Source organism: Manacus candei, unplaced genomic scaffold (assembly GCF_025592945.1).
Source record: "Manacus candei isolate 608988 ecotype Guabito, Panama unplaced genomic scaffold, ASM2559294v1 h1tg000014l, whole genome shotgun sequence".
Taxonomy (NCBI): domain Eukaryota; kingdom Metazoa; phylum Chordata; class Aves; order Passeriformes; family Pipridae; genus Manacus; species Manacus candei.
Window position 1 is genome coordinate 77,764,911 of NW_026138062.1, and position 24,556 is coordinate 77,789,466.

A 24,556-nucleotide genomic window follows, 5' to 3' on the forward strand; every position below is an offset into this window, starting at 1 on the left:
GGCCAACAGCGGACTACAACCCCCGGGGGGCGCCGCGGCGCGGCCCGCCCGCCCGGGGCATGCCGGGGAAGCGGCGTCAGCGACGGGAGCGGGGCAGCGGCCGGCGGGGCCCGGCAGGGGGCGCTGCGCGGCGGGGGCGGGGCCGGGCGCGCTCTCGCGGACAGGCGCGCTCACGATCGCAGGCGCGCGCTCACGGGCACGCGCTTGGAAGGGACCCGCAAGGATCATCGGGGCCAGCCCTTAGCCCGGGATTTGCCGCCGGCTGTTCCTATCCCACCCCCAGGCCCCCGTTTCCGCCCACTCCTTCCATTATCCCAGCAGCCGCTTGCCCGGTTTGCCATTCCGCCTTCACCCCAGCGCTTCCACAGGCTCCCCCACAAGCTCCGTGTCCTGGGTTAAACTGGGCTGCTGAGAAGGTACGTTTTAGGGAGAAAAATAAAACCAAGGAGTTCATTAAAAGAAAAAAAATGTGGTTTTTTTTTTCTTTGAGAAGAATTGGGCTTGTTGCTCGAATTATTGAATCCCTGATTTAACTGCACACTGCTGGAAGATGCAGGATGGTGGAGCAAGGATAAGGATTGGGAGTGGAGAGAAGGGATGGGGTTTAGGGGAGCAGGGGTGTATGGAAAGACCCTGAAGTTGGAGGGGTGTCAGAAATGGGCATTTCTGCACCCAGACTGGGGTCAGCAGGGCAACAGTTGTCACAGGCAGCCCAGTGCTTCCAGTTCCCCAGCTGAGTTCCCCCAGCTCCATCAGCCCAGCGCTTCCCAGTTCCCCAGCCCAGTTCCCCCAGCTCCATCTGGTCAGTGCTCCCAGTTCCCCAGCCCAGTTCCATCATCCAAGTGCTCCCAGTTCCCCAGCCCAGTTCCCCCAGCCTGACTGCTGGTTCCCTTAAGCCCAGTTCCTCAGTCCACTTCTTCCAGCTCCAACAGCCCAGTTCCCCCAGTTCCCCAGCCCCACTCCCCTCCCCAGCCCATCTCCCTGGCTCCTGCAGCCCAGTTACCCCGTTCCCCCAGTCCATCCCCCCCACCCCGTTCCTGCCGTGCTGGCTGGGGATGTGGGTGCTCCTGCTGGCAGCTGGGAGGGGCTGCGGGGTGACGGCACCCACCTTCCCACTTCCCTGGGAACAGGGTGGGAACACCTCAGATTTCCACAGTGGAGCTGCCTGGAAGGGCAGGGAGAGGAGGACGAGGGGAGAGAGTCCCCTTGCACCAGCCACAGCACCCTGTCCTCTGCCCTGCCTGTCCCCAGCCTTGCCATCACCCACTGGGGTTGGCAGCAGGGTTTCCAGTTCCAGTGGGACAGGACGCCAGATGCTCCCTTGGCTCCTTTCCCCAGGTGAAGGAGCAGTGGTGTGGCATGGTGAGCACAGCAATGCCAGGTCTCTGCGTCCCCATGGGTGCTGAGCATGGTGACACCTCTGTACCCCCCTTCTCCTCCGGTTACTGCATCCTGGGAAAGGCCTCACCCTGGGTAAAGGGCTCGGTGCCAACCACCTTCCTGCTGCTGGCACGGGCTTGGCTTTGCCAGTCTGGGCACGTGACACACTGCTTCGTCATCTTTTACACAGTTATTCATGGGAGCTGGGAGAGAATTCCTTGGTGTTCCCAAGCAGAGAGAAAGATATCCTGAGTCTGCAGCATTTTCAGAGCTGGCTGGGAAGCCTGAGCTCTTCCAAAAATAACATCCTAGTCAGCACTGCCAATGGCAGCATGCCCACCTGCCACGGCACCGTGGGGATGCCACAGCAGGGCCCGGCACTGGCACAAAGGATGGACAATGCTCATGGGCTGCATGGGACAGGGCATGGGACCACAGTGACAGCGTCCCAGCAGAGCTGCCTGGAGAGGGGCTGCGGGTCTCTCTCCTGCACCCATGTCCCCTTCTGCCCCACATGGAATCATGGCATCGTTTGGGTTGGTAAAGCCCTCTGAGAACATCAAGTCCAATCACTCCCCCAGCACTGCCAAGGCCACCACTACCCCATGTCCCCAAGTGCCACATGCCACGTTTGTTAAATCCCTCCAGGGACGGGGACTCCCTCACCGCCCTGGGCAGCTGTGCCAGGGCTGGACAACCCTTTCTGGGAAGAAATTTTCCCAAATACCCAACCTAAACCTTCCCTGGTGCACAGTACAGGTGTCCCTGTCCACATCTGTGTCCTCCAGCTGCTCCCGGTCACCCCTCCCCGGGCTGCCCTTCCACCCTGCTCCCGGTTCCCCCCTCCCGGTGCTCCCGGTCCCCCGCTGGCTGCCCCGGCCCGGTGCTCCCGGTCTCCTCCCCGACATTCCCGGTTTCCCCCCGGCTCCTCCTCCCTGGTTCTCCCGGTGTCCCTCCCACCATCCCCCCCCCCCCTCCACGATCCCCCCGGCTCCTCCCTCCTGGTGCTCCCGGTCCCCGCTCTGCTCCCCCAGGATCGCCGCCGGCTCCCCTCCCTGCCGGGTCCCCCCGGTCCCTCCGGGCCCCCTCCCGCCCCCCCGCCCCGGTGCCGCCCCGTCCCGCCCCCGCCGGTCCCATCGCGCCCCGCGCACGGCGATGCCGCCGTAGGGGCGGGCGCCTCCCGCGGCACCGGCACCGGCACCGGCGGGGCGGGGGCGTCCTGGGGCCATGTCGGGGCACGACAGCGGCATGTCGGGTCGCGACAGCGTGCAGATCCCCGACGACCGGGACTTCGGGGCGTTCCGGGCGCAGTGCGAGTCGGAGCGCGGCTGGAGCCTCACCTACAGCAAGGGCGGGGTGGCGGTCTGGGTGCAGCTGCTGGAGCCCGAGCGCGCCCTCCACAAGATCAAGGTGAGACCTCCCGCCCGGCACCCCCTGGGACACGGGGAGACACCCCCCCCCCCGCCTCGGCGCCCTCCGGGACCGCGGTACCCAGCGGCGCGGGGGGAGCGCGGAGACCCCGCGGGGCACCTGGAGGCAACGGGGACCCTGGGGTGATGCTGCACTTTGCACTTGGAAGGGGGCTAGCAGGGACCCCACAGCGACTGGGGACCCCACAGCGACTGGGGACCCCATAGTGAGTGGGAACTCGGGGGTGAAGCACCCCCCGGGGGACCCAAGGAGATAATGTGCCCCCTCGAGTGATGCAGCACCCTGGGGCGAGCAGGGACTTGGCCGAGCTGACCCCTGATGGCAAACAGAGACCTCAGGACAGGTGAGGTCCCAGGGGTAAGCTGGCACCCCGGGACAGGTAGAGACTTTGGGGGTAAGTGGGGACCCCAGAACAAGCACAGCCCCAGGGCTGAGCTGTCACTGTGGGATGAGCAGGCACAAGTAGGGACCTCCGGGAACAAGGAGGCTGCAGAGGGGTGACTGGGGACTCACACAGGGACAAACAGGGACCGTCAGGGTGTGGGACCATGGGTCCCCGGTGCTGCCTGTCCCCACTTTACCCGTAGGAACCTACCCCTAGAGTTTGCTGCACCCCAGGGCTGGTCTGGGGGACTCCTTGGAGCCTGTGGCCACCAGCCTACTGTCACTGGGGTTGTCCCCATTGTCCATCCCCTCGCCCAGGGCTCTTGTGTCCCCCTATGTCCCCACTGTGTCCCCAGCAGGTCCCTTCCCCCTTGGTGCTGGTGTGCTGGCACAGGCTAGTCTGTGCTCATCCTGGCTCATCCCTCTGGCAAAGCAGGGACACCAGGAATCAAAGGGACAACTTGCAACAGGAGCAGTGTCCGAATGGTGTTGCCGGTGGCCACGGGCCACCATGTCATGCTCAAGCCTCTGGCTGGTGTCCTTGTCCCTTTGGCACCTCCAGGAGGCTGTCCTGGCGTGGTGGTTGGCACGGCCCTCCCCGCGGCGCCTAGCCCAGGTGGTGGTGGCGCGGTGACGGTGGTGGTGCGGCCTGCTCAGACTGCTCATGCTGCTCACACTGCTCAGACTGCTCATGCTGCTCACACTGCTCAGACTGCTCACATTGTCACACTGCTCAGACTGCTCACGCTGCTCACACTGCTCAGACTGCTCACATTGTCACACTGCTCACACTGCTCATGCTGCTCACACTGCTCAGACTGCTCAGAGTGCTCACACTGCTCACACTGCTCATGCTGGTCACACTGCTCACACTGCTCAGGCTGCTCAGACTGCTCAGACTGCTCACTCTGCTCTGCTCACACAGCTCAGACTGCTCACACTGCTCATGCTGCTCACACTGCTCAGACTGCTCACGCTGCTCAGACTGCTCATGCTGCTCACACTGCTCACGCTGCTCATACTGCTCACATAGCTCACACTGCTCACACTGCTCACATAGCTCACATAGCTCACACTGCTCACACAGCTCACACAGCTCACACTGCTCACACTGCTCACATAGCTCACACAGCTCACTCTGCTCACATAGCTCACTGCTCACACAGCTCACTCTGCTCACACAGCTCACTCTGCTCACACAGCTCACTCTGCTCACACAGCTCACTCTGCTCACACAGCTCACTCTGCTCACACAGCTCACTCTGCTCACACAGCTCACTCTGCTCACACAGCTCACACAGCTCACATTGTCACACTGCTCAGACTGCTCAGACTGCTCCCTCTGCTCACACGGCGCTCTGCAGCAGCCACGCGAGCACTCGGCGCCGGCGGTGGCGGCAGAATCTGTCCCTGGGGCACTGGCACTGGCGCTGGCTGTGCCCGGTGCCGCCGCAGAGCCGCCGGGCTGCTCCCCCCGCAGCACATCGGAGGTGGTGGGGCTGCCGGTTCCTGCCGTGCCCTGATGGGAGTGGTGAACCCCGAGGAGGGGGGGTGGTCCCTGGGGTGTGGGACTCTCTGGTGCCGCTGCTGCCCTGCCCCACCCCCCCAGAGGTGGGGACCCATGGTTGGTGGGACGTGGAGCGTCCATCGCCGTGGTGTCTGGGCATGGGCATGGCTCTGTAGGGTAGTGCATCCTGACTCCCCACTGCTCCCCCCACCAAACCCCCCGTGTTCCCCAGCCCTGCTGCTTGCTCTTGGGGTTGCTGCATCCCAAAACATCTCCCAGCGGGATTGAGGTGACGCTCGGGTGTGTCCCCTGCCCATCCCACAATCCTGGTGTGCCACGTCGGCATGGCAGGGACCCAGCCCACTCCAGGATGTCCTGGCACAGCTGTTCCTGCCATGGCACCAGGAGCTGTCCCTTGCCTGCAGGGGTCCCTGAGCCAGGTCCTGCCCCTTTCCACACCCTTCTGGCTGGATCCTGCTTGGAAAGATCCTGCTGGGTGTTCATGTGTTGATGCCATGCGTGTGCCACTGGGTATTGGGGACCTTGGGGAGGGTAACAGTCCTTTTCCCCAGCCTGTGGCTCCCAGCAGCACCCGGACCCACCATCCTACCCAGGATGGGATGCTCCTGCTGGACTTTGATGGGATGGGCACATGTGGCATTGCTGACGTGGCATGGTGAAGTGCAGCCAAGGGGTTTGCCCCCCACGCTGGGGGTCTCCGCCTGGGTACTGGGGGTTCTCCACAGCCCCCCAGGAGCTGATTTCTCCCTGGATTCCTCCTGGATTGCTCCTGGATTCCTGCTGGATTCCTTACGGATTACTCACCTAATTAAGTGGAACCTGAAGGTCTTGCCTTGCTTTGAGGCTGCAGCCCCCCCTGCCCCTCCTCCCTCTTCCATTAGGGATGCAAGTCCCGTCTAACCTGTTTCCTGGAGTCTGGGAACAAGTTGGTGCCATGGCTGATTCATCACCGGGACATTCAATGGCCTCAGGGCTGGGATTTGGTGGCCTTGGGACTGGCTACATGTTGGGGGACCCCAGCCAGGACCCCCCATCCCACTCCTTGGAGATCTGAGTTTCCCCAGGGGAGATGGTGTCCCTACAAACCCTTGGGATGCAGTGGGAGGGTCTGGAGTGCTGGTGGAGCTACCAGTGTGGCTGAGCTTGGGGACCCCCTTGGTGGCCGTAGCCCCCTCAGGCAGAGGGCTGGGTCTCCCCCTTGGATATTCTCCTGTTCCACAGTCTGATGCCCATTGGCTGTTGCCTCGGGCTGGCATAACCCCAGCCCTGGGGACTTTGTTGCCCTTCCTCCTCCTCCTCCTCCCCCTCCTTCTCCCTTGCCCTGTCAGTCAATATTGACTCAGGGCTGGGACGTGCGTGTGGCTCTGGGCGCTTCCCTTCCCGGGTGGCACTGTCCCCTCTCCTGCTGCGACCCCCCTGGCACCCTGGGACATGAGTCACCTGAGGCAGCTCCTGCTCTACCAGCTGCACCAGGCTCACTGCTCTGCACTGGGAATAACCGGGAGCAGTGCAGAGCCTGCTCCCACATCCACCTGGACACGGTACCGGGCTGGCCTGGCTGCACCTGGGAGCAGGGGCTCTCCAAACATGTCACCTGGGGGGCACTCCCCAAAACCACCCTGCAAGGGTGTCCCTGGCTGAGTTTTTGGGTCAATGGAGGGGCTGGAGATGGGCTCTGTGGGGCAGGGTGGGTCTCTGGGATTGAGGATAAGCACTGTGGAGTTAGGGTTGAGTTCCATGGGGCAGGGATGGGTCTCTGGGGTTGAGGCTTGGGGACAGGCTGCATGTCCGTATCCCACTCAAGGGGCCACATGGGGATGTTCCCCGTTGCTGGTTGTTGCTGTGCCCCTTCCCAGGTTGGTCAGCGAGTGCTAGGGTGGCAGCTCCACCCCTAAATCCTGAACCCCAGGGCCTGGGGGGCAGGAGGGGTTGGTGCCATCCCTGGGGATAACCAGGAGCCGGTGGCATCCCCAGGGACAGCCTCTGGCTGCTCTCCCTGCCCCACGCTCGGCTCCAGCGCCCTCGGCAGATGGCATCTCTGCTGCTCGCACCTTCTCCTTGTCTCCTCGCCTTCCCTGGATCTGGCTGCCATGGTTACAGAGCAGCTCCTGACCTCGGGTGGTGCTTCCCACTCTGCTCCCCCCACCTAGCGTGACCCATGCTGCCCCACAGCACCAGGCACAGCCCCACACACGGGCTCCCCCTGGCTCCCCCCTGCAGGGATGCAGCTCTGGGGGGAGCCCAGTGAGGAAGGGGTGGGGGGTAGGTGGGAAGGTGGCCCTCCAGAAGGGACCCCCAGACCCAGGGCTCAGTGCCACGCTGCCTCGAGGTGCTGCTGGCCCTGTGTGCCTGGGCTATGGGGTGCCTCTGGGTGGCAAACTGGGCCAGATGGGGCAGAGCTGCTTGTTGGGGTCGAGGTCTTCTTGGAGGGGGGTTGCATTGGGTTCTTTTGGGAATCTAAGAGGAGACCCTGCCACCTGGGGGTCCCCACAGCCACCTTCCCACCTGGGGGTCCCCACAGCCGCCCTCCTGCCCAGGGGTCCCCATGGGCACCCTTTCCCCCCAGGGCCCCCCTGGGAGGTGTGTCACAGCCCCTGCCTTGCAGTGCAGGATGGAGTGCCGGGACGTGCCGGCGGAGACGCTCTACGACGTGCTGCACGACATCGAGTACCGCAAGAAATGGGACACCAACGTCATCGAGACCTTCGACATCGGCAGGCTGACAGCCAACTCTGACGTGGGCTACTACGCCTGTGAGGAGGGGCTGGGGGTCCCTGGGGAGGGCTGAGCCCCAGGGCTGCCACCACAGCGCCCCTGGGTTTGGCACCCGGGGGATCTGTAGGGCCTGGCATGGCATGGATGAGCCTGGGTACCGGTCTGGGGGGATTTGGGGGGCAGGAGGGGACCCTGCACTAGGAGGGGGGTGTCTCACTTCTGGAGCCTGCGCTGTCCCCAGGGAGGTGTCCCAAGCCCCTGAAGAACCGGGACGTGGTCACGCTCCGCTCCTGGCTGCCCATGGGCTCCGACTACATCATCATGAACTACTCCGTCAAGCACCCCGTGAGTTTAGGGGGGCACCAGTGGTCCTGTGGGGCTGGGCTGGGGCTGGGGCTCACTCAGAGCTTGCAGGTGGGTGGGTTGGAGGGGGTTGGGGGCTGCTGTGGGGGGTCATGACAGCCCTGCCTGTGACTGGTGCCTGCTGTACCTCACCTGCCCTGCCACTGACTCGAGTGCCCCCGTTGTGCCCCACCACAGAAATACCCCCCCCGCAAGGACATGGTGCGAGCAGTCTCCATCCAGACGGGATACCTGATCGAGGGCACGGGCGCCAAGAGCTGCACCATCACCTACCTGGCACAGGTGGACCCCAAAGGTAAGGGGGGGACCCCCCTGTCTGTGCCCCAGGACTCAGTACCCCCCGGTCCTGCCCTGGTGTCCCTGGGGGGCAGTCTCGCAATGTGTGCCTGGGGGGGCTCAGTGGGGTCTTGGGGAATCTCATGGGGAGCTCAGGGGGGGCTCAGGGTGGGCTCAGTGGGGGCTTAATAGAAGTTCAGTTTGGGCTCAGTGGGGGCTCAGTGTGAGCTTGGGGAGGCTTAATGGGGGTTCAGGGTGGGGCTCAGGGGGGCTCAGGGTGGGCTTGGAGGATCATCTCAGGTTGCAGTGGGAGCCAGATGCAGAGTGTGGAGCAATGCCAGGAGGAAGTGTTTTGGGCCTGTTTTTTTGAAATCTTTTATTCTGGGGGCTGAAGAGGTGCCCAAGATGCCGAAATTGCTGTTTTTGACCTCTGTGAGAGCAGAGAGCAGTTTGAGTTGGACCCTGTCCCCTGTCCCCTCTCCAGCTGTGTGTCCCCAGTGAGGGTGCCCGGGGGTCCCGTATGTGCGAGGGTCCTGGCTTTCAGGCACCCAGGGGGTGCTGGGGGTCCCACTCCCAGCCTCCCCCCTCCCTTCTCTCCAGGTTCTTTACCAAAGTGGGTGGTGAACAAATCCTCCCAGTTCCTGGCCCCCAAGGTGAGTTGGTTGCACTGGGGTGGGGGTGTCCAGTGTGGGGATAAGAGGTCCCTGTGCCCATCTCTCCCTTCCTCCCAGGCGATGAAGAAGATGTACAAGGCATGCCTCAAGTACCCCGAGTGGAAGCAGAAGCACGACCCCCACTTCAAGCCCTGGCTGTTCCCCGAGCAGAGCCGGCTCCCGGCCCTGGCGCTCTCCGAGCTCTCCCTGCAGCATGCGGATTCCCTGGAAAACATCGATGAGAGCTCCCTGGCCGAGAGCAAGGAGGACCGTGGCGAGGGCAGCGACGAGGACAGCCTGACCTGATCCCCCTGGAGGCTCCTGTCCTTGTCCCTCCAATGAGGACAGCCTGACCTGGGCCCCCAGGGGCTCCTTTCCCCGTCCCCCCACTCCCAACACAGTCTGTGTCCCTGTCCCGCACGCCCGTGCACGTGCACCCCCACTCTGGGCTCGGGGGACTCCCCACTGCTGGACCCCCGTCCGGGGATAGCGGGGACACACTGGGCCCCCCCAGGGTGGGAAGTTGGGGGTTGTCTGGTCACTTCCAAGCCCTCGAGGGACACCAGTGTTGTCCCCATAGGTGGCAAAGCCAAAGTGCCCTTCAGCTTTTGGGGGGGGCAGAGGAAAATGGGGGCCCTGTGCCTGCTCCCCAGCCCTGGGGACCCTCCCACTGCACTCCCCCTTGGCCCCCCATCCCTGCTCCCTATCTCTTTTATGGCCCAACAGAACTGCCTTCATCCCATGGACCCCCACCCCTAGCAGACCCCCAGAGGCAGGGGAATGGGGGGCTTGGGGATCTGCCTGCACCCCTGGGCACACAGAGGGGTTTGGGGGTGCTCCTGGCACTTCCTGGCATGCTGGGGAGGAGGGGCTTTGGGGTTTTGGGGCATCTCCAAGCATGTAGAGGGGGGGCTTCTAGGCTGCCGGCACCTCCAGCATGTTGGAGGGGACATTCGGGGTCTTACAGCACCTTCAGGAATGCGGGGGGATTGGGGAGCTCATGGCACCTCCAGATGTGCTGTGGGGAGTGCTCTGGGGGCTCCTGGGACCTCCGTGCATGCTGTGGGGCCCTGGGGGGCTCCCGGCACCTCCCTGCGTGTTGGGGGGTCTCGTGGGCTTTCAGCATCTTCAGGGTGGTTTGTTGGGGGCTTCGGGGTAAGCTGGCACCTCCAGGTGTGCTGGGTGTCTCTGGGGGCTCCCAGCATCTTCAGGCATGTTGGGAGGACTTGGGGGGGCTCCTGGCACCTCCAGATGTTCTGGGGGTCTGTGGAGGATCCTACTCCCCCCTCTTTCCAGGATGGGAACCCCAAGCTCGGTGCCTGAACTCTTCCTCCACTGGAATTCGAGGCCTTGACTGGGGTTTTGGGAGCTGGTCCTTGGCCATGCTCCTGGCCCCCCCTTTTTCCGGGGGTGCACAGGGAGGAGGGAGATTTTGTACCTTGTACTGGAGCTGATTATTTAGGAATAAAACAATTAAATCCGCCACGGGGGGAACTCGACCTCTGTCCTCTGGGAGCTGTCCCAGTCCCTGTAGTGGGCTCAGGCAGGGGGATCCCTGCTCATGGGGGGTGCTGCTGGGACCCTTGGGGGTTGTGGGGACCCCTTGGGGGCTCTGGGTGGTGATGATGCCACCAGAGGGTGATGGAAAAACCCCTAAACTGAATTATCGCCGGGCACTAATTAGGGATGAGGCTGCAGACCCCTGTAGTGGGTCATCCCACAGCCCCAGGCAAACCAGTAACAGCAGTAGCAAACTGGGGCATAATCTCCCCCCAAAAGCACCTCTGGGAGAGGAAACATGGGATGCTGAGCTTTGGGAGGCACTGGGGGTACATCCTGGCTTCTCCAGGGGGACAGAGGGGTCTGGGAGTCTGTGAGATGTTGGGGTGCCCAGAGCACTGGGGTGGTCAGAGGGGATGATCCATCCTGAGGGACAGGCTAGCACTCCTAGGGGTCTGGGAGCCTGGAAGGTGTTGGGGTGCCTGGATCCCTGGAAACACAGGTCAGAGGAGATGATCCACCCTGGGAACACCCCCAGGGAACTGTGGGCCCTGTGTGGAGCCCTGGGACCCCTGTGTCCTCCTGGGGTGCACCCGTAGGCAAAGCTACTGGTGCACCCCACTGCTTCCCCCTGGGTGTGCTGGGCGCCCCAACACCTCAGCAGACCCCATCCCCTCTCTGCACCCCGGTGGGGTTGTGCTGGATGGTGGGTTCTGGGGTCTAGTGTGTGCCATTCCCTGTGCCTCTGTGTCTCTGTCACCCGTGGGGCCAGGGTGGGCACTGGGTTGGGCACCGGGGACTCGCTTCCCATTTCTCCTGTTAATTTCCACCTGCTGTGCCTCCTCCCCTGGCCCCCCCCGTACCCCCCCCCGGCACCAATCCCAATTAAAAATAGCACCCAATTAAAAAGGGACCCAGCTGCCACCCCCCCCCCGCCCGGCAGGGCGAGAATGGAGCCGAACTGGAGCCAGGACACAGCGTGGCAGCTCCAGAGCCACAGGGACACGTGGGGGGGCAGGTGAGGGGGTAAAGTCCCTCCTGGGGGGGGTTAGGTCTGCTGGCTCTGGGAGGTGCAGCTGGAGACCCAGAGCTGGGGGACCGGAGAGAGGAGATGGCTCCATAGGGAAGCAGAGGATGCTCTGGCACACGGCTGGTCCTGGGGGGTTCCAGCAGAGCCAGGGGCTCAGGTAGGATATGTGTGGGGTGACATGGATCTTGGGGCTGTGCTGGGGACTTCCTTGGGCTGCTGACATGGATGATCCCCCAAACTCTGCTGGGAAGGGCTGCGAGGCCTCAGCCCCTCCCGGATGAGCCTCGGGTGTTGGCACTGGCCCCTGGCATCTCAGCGTGACACCCCCTGACCCGGGGGAGGCCACGGCACCCTCATCCTCTGCCAAAGGCTTTGGGAGGACATCTCACCAGGATGGCTCTGATGGTCGGGCAAGTGGGATAGGGAAGCAGGTGGGTGTGATCTGGGAAGCAGGAAGGGAGAGGTGATGGTTCTGGGGAGCGGGATGAGAGAGGGGAGGTGTGGCGTGGATCTGAGGAGGGAGATGGGAGATCTGAGGGGGGATGTGATGGCTCGGGGGAGCAGGATGGGAGAGTGGGGGGATGCGATGGACTGGGGGAGTGGGAATTCTGTGAACAGGGACTATGCAGGAAGCGAGGCACTTTTTGGGATATCTCTCGCCGGCGCCCGGGCTGAACCCCGCAGCGCACCGTCCCCTAATCGTGGGGCTGAGCCGTGGCCCCTCCTGCCTGCGGCCTCGCGTGGGCGAGGGGCCGAGGGGGGGCCTTTTCCCCCGGAGCAGGCAGCCAGCGTGTCCCGGTCCCCGAGCGCCGGGATGAAAGGACCATTGTCCGAGGCTGGGCGGCCGGGAGGGCTGGCCTTGGGCACCCCACGTCCCCCCCGTGTCATCAAACCCTCCCACTCTTCTTCTTACCCCCCGTCGCGACCTTGGGAATTGGGTGGGGAGGGACACCCCCCCCGAACACACACGCACACACACAACCCATTTATTATTTTTTTTGGGAAAGTCCCAGCGGTTTTCCCCTCGAACCCTCTTTCCATGAGGCAGCCAAAGCTCCGTGCGGGAACAAGTCCGGGCTTGGCAGGGGGGGCCCTGGGTGCCCCCGCCCCGGGAAGCGCCCCGGCATCCTCCGGGAGCCGCCGCCGACACCGCACAGAGGTACCGGGTGCTCCAGGGGGGCTGGGGGGGCAACCCCAGCTCGGGGGGGGGGGGGGGAACCCCACCTCCCCAGTCGTGCTTTCTCTCCTGGGGGGTTTGTGCTTCTCTCCACGTGCTGCTGTAGGTCCTGGGTAGACGGTGCTGGGCGGGGGGGGGCACTGGGGGGACTGGGAGCTGCTGGGAGGTGGGGGGAGTGTGTGTTGTTCCCCTGCTCGGCTGCGACAGCGCTGTGCCCCCCCCCCAGCTTGGGCACTCGAGCCCCCAGCACGTCCCAGATCAACCCCAGTACAACGCAGATCAACCCCCGTATGCCCCAGCTCACAACACGAGTACTCCTCAGCTCAATTCCAGTGTGCTCCAGCTGCCCCCCAGCAGACTCCAGCTCACGCCCAAGACACCCCAGCTCGATCCCAGTGCATCCCAGCCCAACCCCAGTACACTCCAGTTTAACGCCAGTATTTTCCAGTTCCCCCTCAGCAGACCCCAGCTCCCCCAAGCAGACTCCAGCTCAACCCCAGTACATCCCAGTTTAACCCCAGTACTCTCCAGCTCCCTCCAGCACCCCACAGCTCCTTCCCAGAATATCCCAGTTCACCCCCAGCACACCCCAGCTCAATCTCAGCACGTCTCAACTTCAGCCCAGTTTAACCCCAGTCCCCCCAGTTCAGTTCCACTGTATCCCAGCTCCCCTAAGCAGAGCCCAGCTCCCCTAAGCAGAGCCCAGCTCCCCTAAGCAGAGCCCAGCTCAAGCCCAGTGTAACCCAGCTCAGTCCCAGTCTCCAGGGGGCCAGGCACTGCCGACAGCCCTCATTCCCTTGATACCTGGCCAGGAGGAAGGATGTGTTTGGGGACACTGGGGACATGGTGGTGATGCCGATGCCAGGGGTGAAGCTGGGAAAAGGGGACCCCGAGGGCCTGTCTGGCAGATTAGTTTTCCGTTGGAGACCTGGCACGTCCCAGTTCCCGGCCAAACCGCGGCAGCAGCTGTGGCTGTGCCGGGGCCCCGGGACCCCCACCAGCCGTGCCTGTGCCACACTGACCGCCACCAGCGGTGCCCAGACACCAGGTGATGCTGCTGGGGGGCTTGCCTTGCCTTCCTCCTCCTCTTCCTCGCTCATTCCCAGTCTGTCTGGCGAGGCCTGGAATGTTACCAGTGCTGCGCAGCTGGAACGGGGACGGCGGCGGCTCCGTTCCGGGGTAACCTCGAGCTGGCTCCACGCGTCACCTTCGTGCTGCTGGGGCCACTGGGACGGGGTTTGGGGTGCCCAGGGGGTGCACCTGCATGAGGGTGGTCCCTCGGTCCCAGGGAGTCCAGCACGGCTGCAGGGGCAGCAATATTAATTTGTGGGTTCAGCCCAAAAAAACAGCTTTTGGAGGCACAGAGCAGAGTGCAGGGGTGGGTGGCTCTGCTGGGGTGCTGGGAAGAAGGTGCCAGGGAAAGCTCCTCTGAGAGCTGCCGGTAGTTTTCCAGGAGTGCTCCAGCAGCTACTGGGTGTGAGCTGTTATGGGCCACAGCCAGGACACCAGGGATGGGAATGTTCAGAGCAATATTGAGGATGCATTTGCCGTCAGAACCTAGAAAATCCCACAACAAAGTGAGCCGCTGGGATTCTGGGGGTGTCATGGGAGAGGCAGGGAGTGATGCTCCCCCATGCCAGCATCTTGTGGCTCCTGTGGCAGGACCCTGTGGCCGTGGGAGGATTGGTGCTTGGGGAATTTTTACAGATGGACCCCCCAAATCTACAAGGGATGGGGTGCTGGCTGTGTAGAAAGGCTTTTGCAAAGAGGGGGTGGGTGTGTGCGGTGGGGGGTCCCTGTCCCTCTGTCCCTGCTGCAGCATCTGTGTGACATGGCTTGGCTTGTCTGCAGTGCTCTGGTGCCCAGGGGTGGCCCTGGCACGGGGTGACCCTGCTGCTGGGAACAGGGCCTGAGCATGGGTTTGAGGTGCCCACTGCACCCTGAGGAGAATGAAGAGGAGGCAGGAGGGCAGCAGGGCTGGAAAAGGGACCACCCATCCACACGAGACTTTCACTTCCCACTTATGGGAAGATGAAACAGGGACCCACACAGTGTCGGTGCTGGATGCTGGTGCCACGAAGGAGGGGTTGTGCGCCCAAGGGTGACCTGTCAGGGCACCTTCCACCTTCAGCTGGGCTGTTGGCACGGGCCCCCACAACATCACCAGAGCCCGGGACACGGGGGCTGCTGTGGGAGGGCTGTGCACGTGGGGTTTGGCTTCCCGACCTAGTTTGCTTCCAGAAAGTGTGTCAGGAGCTGAGCGCATCCCAGCGGGGCTCGGTGGGCAGTGACAGCATTGCCAGATGGATTTGCCCCTTTTCTGGCCGGATTTGCCCATTTCTGGCTGGATTTGTGAGGCAGGCAGCAATGCTCTGGGAGGGAATGCAGGGAGCTCAGGTGTCCTTGTTCGTGTGTGCCACAGCCCAGGGTGTGTTTCACCTTTCCAGGTTTTGCTTCCAGGGGAGAAGGGGAATGCAGGTGGGACCTCGGGGAAATGAGGAAACCCCAGTTTTCCTGCCCCCTTGTCCCTGACTCCTGACCCTCCTCCTCATCCCCCACCTTCCACCTCTTTGCACTCCCCCATCTCCAGGCACAGGCATCTCAGGGCGGTTCCCACGTTGGGGCGGACCCTGGTGCCCCTGGGCGCAGTTGGTGTGTGTGGGAGCACTCAGGCTGCTCCACATGAACCACCTGGAGATGGGAACACCTGACAGTGGGAGGAGGCTCTGAGAGAATCTCTTACACCCCTGGATTGTGGCTCTGCAAGCCTGAACTTGATCCCTGAACAGCTCCTTGGGAGGTTTGAGTGCAATTTGCATTTTTTGGGCTGAGATCTTGAAAATTAAAAAGCTTCATCCTCCCAGGTGAAACCGTGGGCACTGCCACACAGATGGGCACCCACTGAGGTGGAGTGGGGAGGGGTTTGGGTGGGAGGGGGTCTGGGAGTGCTGGCTGCTGTCCCAGGACCCTTCTTCTGCTTTTGAGTGTTTGCTGCGAGCTGGGGATTGCGGTTGGGCAGTTTCAGGGTGAGGATGCAGTGCTTTCGATTCCCAGCCAAGCACAGCAGCGTCTGCGGTAGCGCCAGCGGGTCTGTGTCCTGGGTCCTGTGGGGACACCGGGGACAGCGGGTTCATCCACCAGATCCAGCAGGGATGTTGGGGACACTGGCCCCATCCTGGCTGGCCACGGTCCCTGGCTAAGGATCTCTCCTTAATTTTGGCAGAAGAGGGTAAAAATCGCTGGGGTGTGAGGCTGGTTGCCCAATGCTGCTGGAGCGTGATGGCTGACGAACCCCCTTCCCACTGGTGGCTGTCCCTGTTCCCACAGGTTCCTCCGTCACCCGGCTTTGTCCCCTTTGCCTACCGGGACACGGGTGGGTGACAGCTCAGTGCCCTCCCTGGGGATCCACAGGGGTCCTGGGGTGGTGGGGACACGGCAGCCACCCACCCGCTTGCCCGTTCTGTCTGGTGGCCAGCGCTGCTGCCCGGGTAGCCCCGTCCTCGGTGCCTGGTCCCTGCTGCGCTGCTGGGGAGCCCTCACTTGGCGGGGACCATCCTGCCCAGTTCTTCCTTCCTCTCCGGCCAAAGGCCCTGCCCCATCCTGCTGTCACCTGGGGCTGTAACGGCCCCGGGGTCCAGCCTCCCTGTCCCCGTGGTGGCTGTGGTCAGCAGTGGCTGTGGTTGGTGCATCGCTGGGCTGAGTCCCTGCAGTTCTGCAGGGGCCCAGGGCGGGTATTGCACCACGTCCCGGCTCAGAACCCGCTCGGCTTTCCGGAAAGTTCCCATCGCTGAGGTGGCGTTTGAGGAAGTCCTGGTGTGGGAAGAGACTCCTCAGCAAACCTCTGCTGCAGCAGCCAGACCACAGGCACAGCGGCCACCTCCTCCTGCCGAGCCCAGGGACCATGTGCGGGTAATTAGCTCTCCTTGATTAACAAGCCCATGGGGCTGGGCAAGGGGAACGTGGGGTGCAGGCAGAGTTTGCCTTCACTGGAGGAGGAATTGCAATGGGAACTAGATCCATCAAGAGGGTGCTGGGCGCCCGCCAGGCTCCTATGGTGGATTTTCCTGGCTCATGGCCACCATCCTGGGTGCCAGTGAAGGCACGGGCAGGGAAGAGCTGTGGACAAACCTGGTGCTCGGGTGCTGTTGCTGGAGCCGCTCGGTGCAGCTGCGCCAACGAATACTGATGGCCCTGGTCAAGCTGCCTGATCCCCAACACCTGGGTAGAGGTAACGGGATCACCTGGGCCTGCGCTCACCCCCGCAGTGCTCGTGGCTTCAGTGGAGCCAGGGGAGGAGCGCGCTCGCCTGCTGTACACAGCTCGTTAATCCGAGGAGCCTGGCCCTCGTTAGTGCCCCACCTGTGGGATGGGAAGCCACCACCTTGAGAGCAGCACAGCAGTAGGATGTGGTGGGCATGTCCCCCGCAGCACAAGGGACTCCTGCCTGTGCTGGGATCCTTAGCTCTGCTGGGGCAAGAGGTGAATCCCGAGCCCTGTGAGCTGAGGGCATCTAAGGTGGGCTGGGGCGACTGGCAGTGCCCCCGAAAAAGCAGCCAGCACCAAAGTTTGGGGACAGAGGGGCTCAGTGAGCCCCTCAGTCCAGAGAGTGGAGACCAGCCTCAGGCACCCCCAGGTCCTTCATCCCCAGTACTAGGAAAGTGAGGGCTCTGTGGGTTTGAGATGGGGCTGAGGGGTCTGGCCCCAGTGTTTTTTGGCATCCTTGTTCATTCCCTGGAGTGCTGGTTCCACAGTGCCAGGGTGGTGGCAGCTCTCACCATCCCCTTGTCATGCCACTTGTCCAGCCTTTTAAGTCTCTTACAAAACAGCCCCTGTGGTTTTGCCTAATCCCAGAGAGGAATGTGGTGGGTCAGCACAGTTAGGATTTGGGCTCGGCAGGGGCCCTGGCCAGGGTGACTCCCTAATCCCCAGCAGCCGGCTGGGTTATGTTGTCTCCCTGGGTTGATTTTTCTTCTGGAATATCCTCGTCTCATTTAGGACAGAGATTAAATGATTAATGACCGGAGGAGGGAACCCAGTGAGGACCTGATGAATGATTTACTTGGTGAGGGCGAAGGGCGAGAGCGGGACGTCGAGCTGCCAGCCCAGCACACCAGGGACCCCACAGGGCCCTTGCAGGAGCTTTGTCCCCATCCCTGGTGAGCAGCAAGGAGGGCCCTCGGCCACCATGGGTGGTGCTGAGATGGTGCTGGTGGTGAGCGCTGGTGCAGCTGCCCCTTCCTGATGGGTCTGTCCAACCACTGCGTGGATGTGCTGGCACCTGTGCCAACAGGTGACACTGGTCAGTGTGACTCCTGGGCACTGGCCAGGAGGGCACATGTGTGGCAGTGCCATACTGCTGTCACCGTGCTTCCCTCTGTTTCTGTGCTCCCCTGCTGTTTTGCCTCAGCAGGCAGCACCCGGCTGGGGTTGAGCCTGCCCGTGCTGGTGTCGCTGGAACCTGGTGACAGCAGAGTCACCCAGCACCATCACTCACCCATTTTCAATAATAGATGAGGAGTTTTTAGGTGTGGAGGTGGGAGAGGGAATTTTATTCTGATTCAGGGATTTTCGTGCTGTTGGCGGGGATTGCTGGGAGCAGTGGGAAAGTCCTGGATGCTGTTGGTTTCTCTGGTGCTGCCAGTGAGGAGCCCCATGGGTCAGCCAGCCCTGGGGTCCCTGTTGCTCCTTCCTTGGACACTTGGCCCTTGCACAGGACCTTTTGCAGCCCGAAGCAGAGCCAAACTGTGCTGGGAGGTGCCAGGGAAGTGGCACTGTGGCTGGATCCCAGCGGCACCGGGATGCCTGTGTCTGGAGGTGTGGGGGTCACTGGCTGTGGGGACCCCACAGTGCCACAGGCTCATCAGTGTCCGGTTAGTGTCGGGTCAAGGATGAGCTTGGCTCGGCTGCACCCTTTGCACCAAAACCACAAGTGCTGCCGGGGGCTGGGACCTGCCTGAGTCACAGAAAATGTGACTCTGACGGCAAATCAGACCGGCCTATTTACGGTTCAGGAAATCCTCAAGCTCCTTCTTAGCAGGTCTAAAAAAGCCTCCAGCCAACCCAAAATAAGACAGTGCCGGGGTCACTGGCAGCGCTGCGTGTGCCAGCACAGCTGGAGTCTGCCTCCCTCCTGGAATGGGCACTGCCGGGGCTGTGATGCTGGTGGGTGAGAAGGGCAGGGTATCCCACCAGCTACTGGGTGGGATAACAGGGATCGGCCCCACTGGCAGCTACAGCATGGCATGAGAGCTCTGCCAGCAGGGCAGAGACCAAGCAAGCCCCTGCTTGGCTGGGGGGGCTTCATGGCCAGTGTGGGACCTTCCCACACGCTGCTCTGTCCCCCAGCCCACATGTCACTCCCCAAGAGCGTGCTGGGGCCCTGTGGTGCCATCACCTGTGAGGCTCAGTGGGGATGGCCTCTATATTTTGACACCTAAATGGGGACTGTCCAATGTTCCCACAGCCCTGCAGCCCCACAGTTCAGGACTGGGTGATCCTTGGGGCATGGGGGAGTTGGAGACCCTAGGAAAACCAGGTGACTTCACTGGGAATGTTGATTTTGGGACCCCCGGCTTCAGCTGGAGCGCGTTTTGGGACTGACTGTGACCCCATTGTCTCCATCCCCAGGTCCTGATGCCATCCTGAGCCTTGCCAGGCACAAGAGATGCACTGAGTGGCACGGGGTCTCTGTGGCCAGTGCCCTGCCATGGAGGAGGAGGGATCTCTGCCAGTGGCTGCCTGGCTGGCCGCCCTTCACCTTGACCAGTACGTGGAGAGCTTCCAGCAGAGCAACCTGTGGTCGGTGTGGGACTGCCGGGCGCTGACGGATGAGGGGCTCACCCGCCTCGGGGTGCTGCTGCCCGGCCACCGCCGCCGCATCCTCCTGGGGCTGCAGAAAGCCTTCGCCGAGGCTGCGCTGCCCGCCGGGACCCCCCCGGCCCCCGCCGGGAAACCCGTCCCCATGAAACGCCACATCTTCCGCCTGAGCACGGCCACGGTGCCGGAGCAGCCGGAGCAGCCGGAGCCCCGGGCCCTACCCGTGCCCGGTGGGATGCCCGGTGGGACCCCACCACTTGAGCCGGAGCGGGCTGCGAGCTTCGCCCAGCTGCCCCCACCCATCCCGCCCAGGGTGGGCTGCCGCCCCCCCCTCAAATTCTCCCCATCGCTATCGGGGGGCAGCCCCGAACCCCCCCCCCGCGCCCCGCAGCCACCTCCCTGCCCTGGAGGAGCCCTTGCCGCCAGCCCTCGTGGAGAAGCCCGCTGCCGAAAGCAGGGCCAGACCCCCGCTGCCACCACTGCCAGCCAAGAGACACCAACTGGAAGCCAAGGGCCAGTCCCTGAAGGGCCCCCCGGTGCCTGACCGCCCCCCCGTGCTGCCCCCCAGGGCCGTGTCCCAGAGGAGGTAAGGGGGTGGCAGGGGGGTGGGCCTGGGGGTGCCCCAAGGAGCGGGGTCCCTGTGGGGGGCTGCTGTGGTGTGGGTGGAACCCTCAGGTGGGAGCACATCATCGTGACGTGGGTGGCCTGGGGTACCCGTGCCCTCCCCGCACCCCAGCACATCCCCCTGGGGGTACCCCTGACCCCGCCCAGCCCCAGCCCGTCCTGTGGGGGTACCAACCTCCCTCCAACCCCAGCACATCCCCTGGGTGTACCCCTGCCCCAGACCCCACATTTCCTGGGGGTACCCGCACGGGGTGGGGGGGCTAAGATACTTATTTTGGCTGCGGCTGGATGTGGCCACCCTGATCACCCCAGTTACCCTGGTCACTCCAGCCTGGCTCGGGCTGGGGTTCAGTACCCCCCCAGCAATGCAGAGCCCCTGCCTTGCCCCTGCCTGCAGCGTAGGCAGTGCTGAGGCCTGAGCAACTTGTCACAGTGGTGGGTGCAAGGCAGTGAACTACAGCACGGGGAAAGGTGGAGGGAGCAGGGGGCAGGCTGCTGCTGGCTACTGTGGCAGGATGACATGGGAGCAGGCTGGAGTTTGGGGGCAGCAGCACTTGCAGGCCCCCCCTTGATGTCCCACCCCCCCAGTGCACCCTCGAGTGCTGCAGACCTGCAGGCAGGTGTGAAGCGGGGTCTGGGAGCGGAGTTTGGAGCGGGCAGAGGAGCCCCTGGGTGCCAGCACCCACCTGGGGCAGGGTGGGGGAATGTTAGCAAGGCTGTGTGGCCCCCCTGGGAGCTCCCACCCAACCTCCCCAGGACCCCTGGACCCTTCAGCAGTCCAAGGCACGTGTTGCTGGAGCTGGGGTGTCCAGCTGGTCCCCAAGGGGAGGCAGAGCCTGCACCTGGGGGTGAGGTGGGGTTAGTCCTGAGTGATGATGCTGGATGGGACCCCCTGTGTAATCAGGGTGAGAATGGGGGGGCTGGTGGCTGGACTGCCCCTCCCAGCTTCCCGTCCCTGTGCCTCTGTGGGCTTTTTGGGGTGAGGGAGATGGAGATGACCCCCATGCCTGTGCTTTGCCCCCTGCCTGGTGCTGATGCAGCAGGGAGCAGGCTGTGATGCTGAGCCAGGGAGAGGCCTCAGGCAGCTGATGTCAGGGGTCTGGCACCCCATGGGGTGGGCAGCACCCACCCCTGGGGCTCCATGGGCTCTGGATCAACAGCATCCATCCTGGCACCGAAGGGACTGGCCCCACCACTGCATTTCTGCACCGAGATGGTCCCCAAAATCCCCTGGAGCCACTCTCCATCCTACTCTGGCGAGGAGCCTGCCAGGGCATGGCGAGGGCAGTGGCTGCCAGTTTGATGCCAGCTGTGCCAATTTGGTGCTGGCTGTGCTAGGTCGGTGCTGGCCATGCCATGGTTTTGGTGCTGGCCATGCCAGTTCGGTGCTGGCCCTGCAGTGGGTTCAGTTCTTGCTATGATGGTTTGGTGCCAGCTGTGCCATGGGCTTAGTGCCAGCCCTGGGGGTTTTGGTGCCAGCCATGGTAGTGTTTTGGCACTGGCAGTGCCGTGGGCTCATTCAGGCTGTGCCGTGGGCTCGGCGCCGGCCATGCTGCCGCTTCAGCCAGCTCAGGAAGTTTTGCTGCAGCGCAGGAAGTGCCGGGGTGACAAACTCCGCTTCCCACCGGCCTCCCCGAGCCCTGCCCGTGCTGCCGACCGGCCCTGCGGGGTCCCTGCCGCCTGCCCAGGTAGGGGGGTCACCGCTGGCACGGTGCCAGGCGTGCCGAGCGCGGGCAGGCGGCGGGGCCGGGCCTGAGGGGTCTGGGATGGGAGCCAGGGCTGCCGCTGCTCCCGGCTGCGAGTCTCGCTCCGCCGGCTCCAGTGGGTGTTTCCTGCTCTGGCCTGTGTGCCCACAGGCATTGTTGGCACCCCAGTCCCTGCTGGCCCAGAGCGGGCGCAGCCCGCCCCGGCACAGCGCCCCGAAGGCTGTGCCTTAGAGTCCTGGGGCTGGCATTCCCCCCTGGAGCTGCCCCGGGGCATTTGGGACCCTTGGGAGCTACGTGCAGGACCGCGGGACTTGGGAGGGATGGGGCTGTGGCCTGGCCGGGTGCCAGTGGCTGAACAGCACCCCCAGGACAGAGGGGTGGTCCAGTGGCCTGGGGGACTGGGGTCACCGTGGGGGACTGGGGTCACCATGGGGGACTGGGGTCACCATGGGGGAGCCCTGTGGGCTGTGCCAGTGCGGGGCAGGGCGGCGGCCGTGGGGCCCTGGCACTCGCTGTGCCCTGATGCACATGTAACATACAGGTTACACGTATGTGCTGGTGCTTGGTAGTGGCAGAAGGGGATATGTATATGTGTACAGGTGGGTGTATATTTGTACAGTTGTGTATATATGTATGATATCTATCTATCTCAAATATGTGTGTGTGTGTATATATGATATCTATCTCATATATATGTGTGTGTATATATATATATATGATATCTATCTATTTCATATATATGTCTGTGTGTGTATATATATATATATATATACACACCTTGATGCTCTAGTGAATATACACAGGCGAATATCTATGCATCCATATATGCTTTATGTGTGTATTATATGTATATATTGAGGAGATCAAAACTAACCAGTTGAACCCCAAAATTCTTATCTCAAAGTCACTTTAATTGTACGACCAGCAATACATTGGTTATAGGTGGGTTCTTGTTTCGGGAACATTTAAAAAATAAAGAGCTATTACCTCCTAAGAAATTCTTCCCTCTGAGGGTGGTGAGACACTGGCACAGGTTGCCCAGAGAACCTGTGGCTGTCCCATCCCTGGAAGAGTTCAAGGCCAGGCTGGACAGGGCTTGGAGCAACCTGCTCTAGTGGAAGGTATGTCTGCCCATGGCATTAGACGAGCTTTAAGGTCCCTTCCAAACCAAACCATTCCACGATTCTGTGCCTCTTTGGCCAGTGGCAGTGCCTGGCCATGCCCGTGGCTGGAGGAGGTGCTGTGGTGCAGGACAGCCGGCAGGGACAAGGGGTGCATTCAGGAGGGTGTGGGTGTGAGTCACCCCGTGGCAGGCATTGGGTCCTGGCCCTGCGTGCAGGGCAGCACGTGCTGGGAGCTCAGGGGACCCCCTCCCTGGGGTCCCCTGCAGTGATGGGTGCCCTGTGCTGGGGCCGAGGGAGCTCCACAGCCCCGGGGTGTCGCTGCTGGCCCCCACACCCTTCCCCTGCCCCCCTGGGGGGACCTGCCCCGGGTGCCTGTGGCTAGTGAGCACAGGGGGCGGGGGGCAGGAGGGACGGTGCTGGGCTGCCCAGGGACCAACTGCAGTGGAGATGCTTGCCCATGTGGGGGGTGATGCTTGCCCATGTAGGGCTGGTGCTTGCCCACATCAGGGTGATATTTGCCCATGTCTGGATGGTACTTGCCCGCATCAGGGTGATGCTCGCTGCATCCAGGCTGGTACAGGGCTCTGGCTCCTTTGGACAGTGAGGCAGCTGCATGGGTCTGGCCCTGGTGGCCCTGGGTTCTCTGGACAGGGGTGAGTCCCCCACCATAACCCCCTGTGGAGGTGGGAGTGCCCATGGGGGAGGTACCTCGGAGCACGAGACCTGGGCATTTCTGGGGTGACGCCACCCCCCCAGCTCCCGTCGCTTCCGGCTGTGCTGCCGTGGTCCCCGGCACTTCCTCACAGCTGCTCACAGAACATGTTGTGGTTTCCTCCAGGCCACGTTTGCCTCCGGGGTCTCACCGTCCTCCCAAATGCTGGGCCACCCACGAGCACCCCTGTGCCAGGAGGTGATGGGAACATCCCAGCCCTGCTGGGTGTGGGATGTAGCGATGCCACCTCCCACGGGATGATGCCAGCAGCCGTGTTCAGCACTAGGAGCTCTCTCTCACCAGCTCTGCATTTGATGCCCCCCTCCCTGTGCCAGCAGTGGGGCTGTGAGCCCCTCAGTTTTGGCCACTGATGGCTCAGAGCTGCAGACCCCGTGAGGGTCCCAGCAGCAGTGGGTGCTCGTGTCTGCACCCCGATGGTGTGGTGAGGCTGTTGGTGTGAGGGCACCCCCTCTCCATGGTCAGGGAGTGGTCTGGGTGCAGAGCAGCTCCCTGAGCAGCTGGAGGGGGTTGAACCCTGAGGGGGTTGTAGAAGGGCAGTGAATGATGTCCAAGGAGGTGATGACAGAAGACTCCTTCTTGGAGGGCTGGACAAGCTGGGCAGGGGTGGTGGCCTAGGCTGAGGTTTGTCTTTGAGGTGCTGTTGTCTGTGGGAGAGCAGTCCCCCTGCTGCCCTCCTTGGGGGAGAGGCCCAGATAGGGGACAGCAGATAAGGCACCGTTTGACACTTCTCTAATGGCAGATGTGGCACTGGCCAGACCCTGCCTGGAGCAGGATGGACATCCTTTGGGCATGGCTGCATGGGGGGTCAGGGGGTGATGGGGCACCTACACTGCCCCACAGAGCCATGGGGGGACATGAAGCCCAGGGATGCTACAGCACCAGAGGATGACATGGAGAGAGGGCACACCAGTGGGAAGGCCGTTTTGGGGAACTGGGGTGTTATCTGTGCCTGGGCTCTGTGAGTGCCCATCCTGTGTGTCCCTGGGGTGGCAGGACTGGGGCTTGGCCAGAAACCCTCCTGAGGTGTCCCCAGCCAGGAGATGGAGGTTTTCCTGGCCTGGAGCTTGCTTCCCTGGTGGTCATGAGGCTCATGCTGCAGCCTCCCAGCCCCAGAGC

General features: G+C 63.0%; 3 protein-coding genes across 19 annotated transcripts in view; 2 read left to right on the forward strand and 1 right to left on the reverse strand.

The window, feature by feature from the left end:
• The first annotated feature begins 2,504 nt into the window (after positions 1-2,504).
• Positions 2,505-10,235, forward strand: STARD10 (StAR related lipid transfer domain containing 10). The gene is made up of 6 exons (XM_051779448.1): positions 2,505-2,790; positions 7,329-7,476; positions 7,680-7,783; positions 7,979-8,096; positions 8,678-8,730; positions 8,809-10,235. Exons 1-6 carry the CDS (start codon positions 2,608-2,610, stop codon positions 9,034-9,036), a joined length of 834 nt encoding a protein of 277 aa, XP_051635408.1. The 5' UTR covers positions 2,505-2,607; the 3' UTR covers positions 9,037-10,235.
• On the reverse strand, positions 3,529-5,206 carry LOC127467450 (uncharacterized). 17 transcript variants are annotated; one of them, XM_051779411.1, is made up of 4 exons: positions 4,495-5,206; positions 4,153-4,352; positions 3,969-4,111; positions 3,529-3,907 (listed from the first exon to the last, which is right to left on the reverse strand). In XM_051779411.1, the coding sequence occupies exons 1-4, from the start codon at positions 5,204-5,206 to the stop codon at positions 3,529-3,531; spliced, it is 1,434 nt and encodes a 477-aa protein (XP_051635371.1). The 17 variants fall into 17 exon arrangements, with proteins under 17 accessions (XP_051635371.1, XP_051635377.1, XP_051635375.1 ...); XM_051779417.1 differs by having other exon boundaries at positions 4,234-4,352; positions 4,486-5,206; XM_051779415.1 differs by having other exon boundaries at positions 4,225-4,352; positions 4,486-5,206.
• Positions 10,236-12,005: 1,770 nt separating the features above from the next.
• ARAP1 (ArfGAP with RhoGAP domain, ankyrin repeat and PH domain 1) overlaps positions 12,006-24,556 on the forward strand; it is a 35,331-nt gene continuing 22,780 nt past the window's right edge. The window contains 3 exon segments of the mRNA XM_051779386.1: positions 12,006-12,419; positions 19,065-19,623; positions 19,625-19,839. Coding sequence (XP_051635346.1) covers positions 19,144-19,623; positions 19,625-19,839 — 695 coding nt within the window. The 5' untranslated portion in view covers positions 12,006-12,419; positions 19,065-19,143.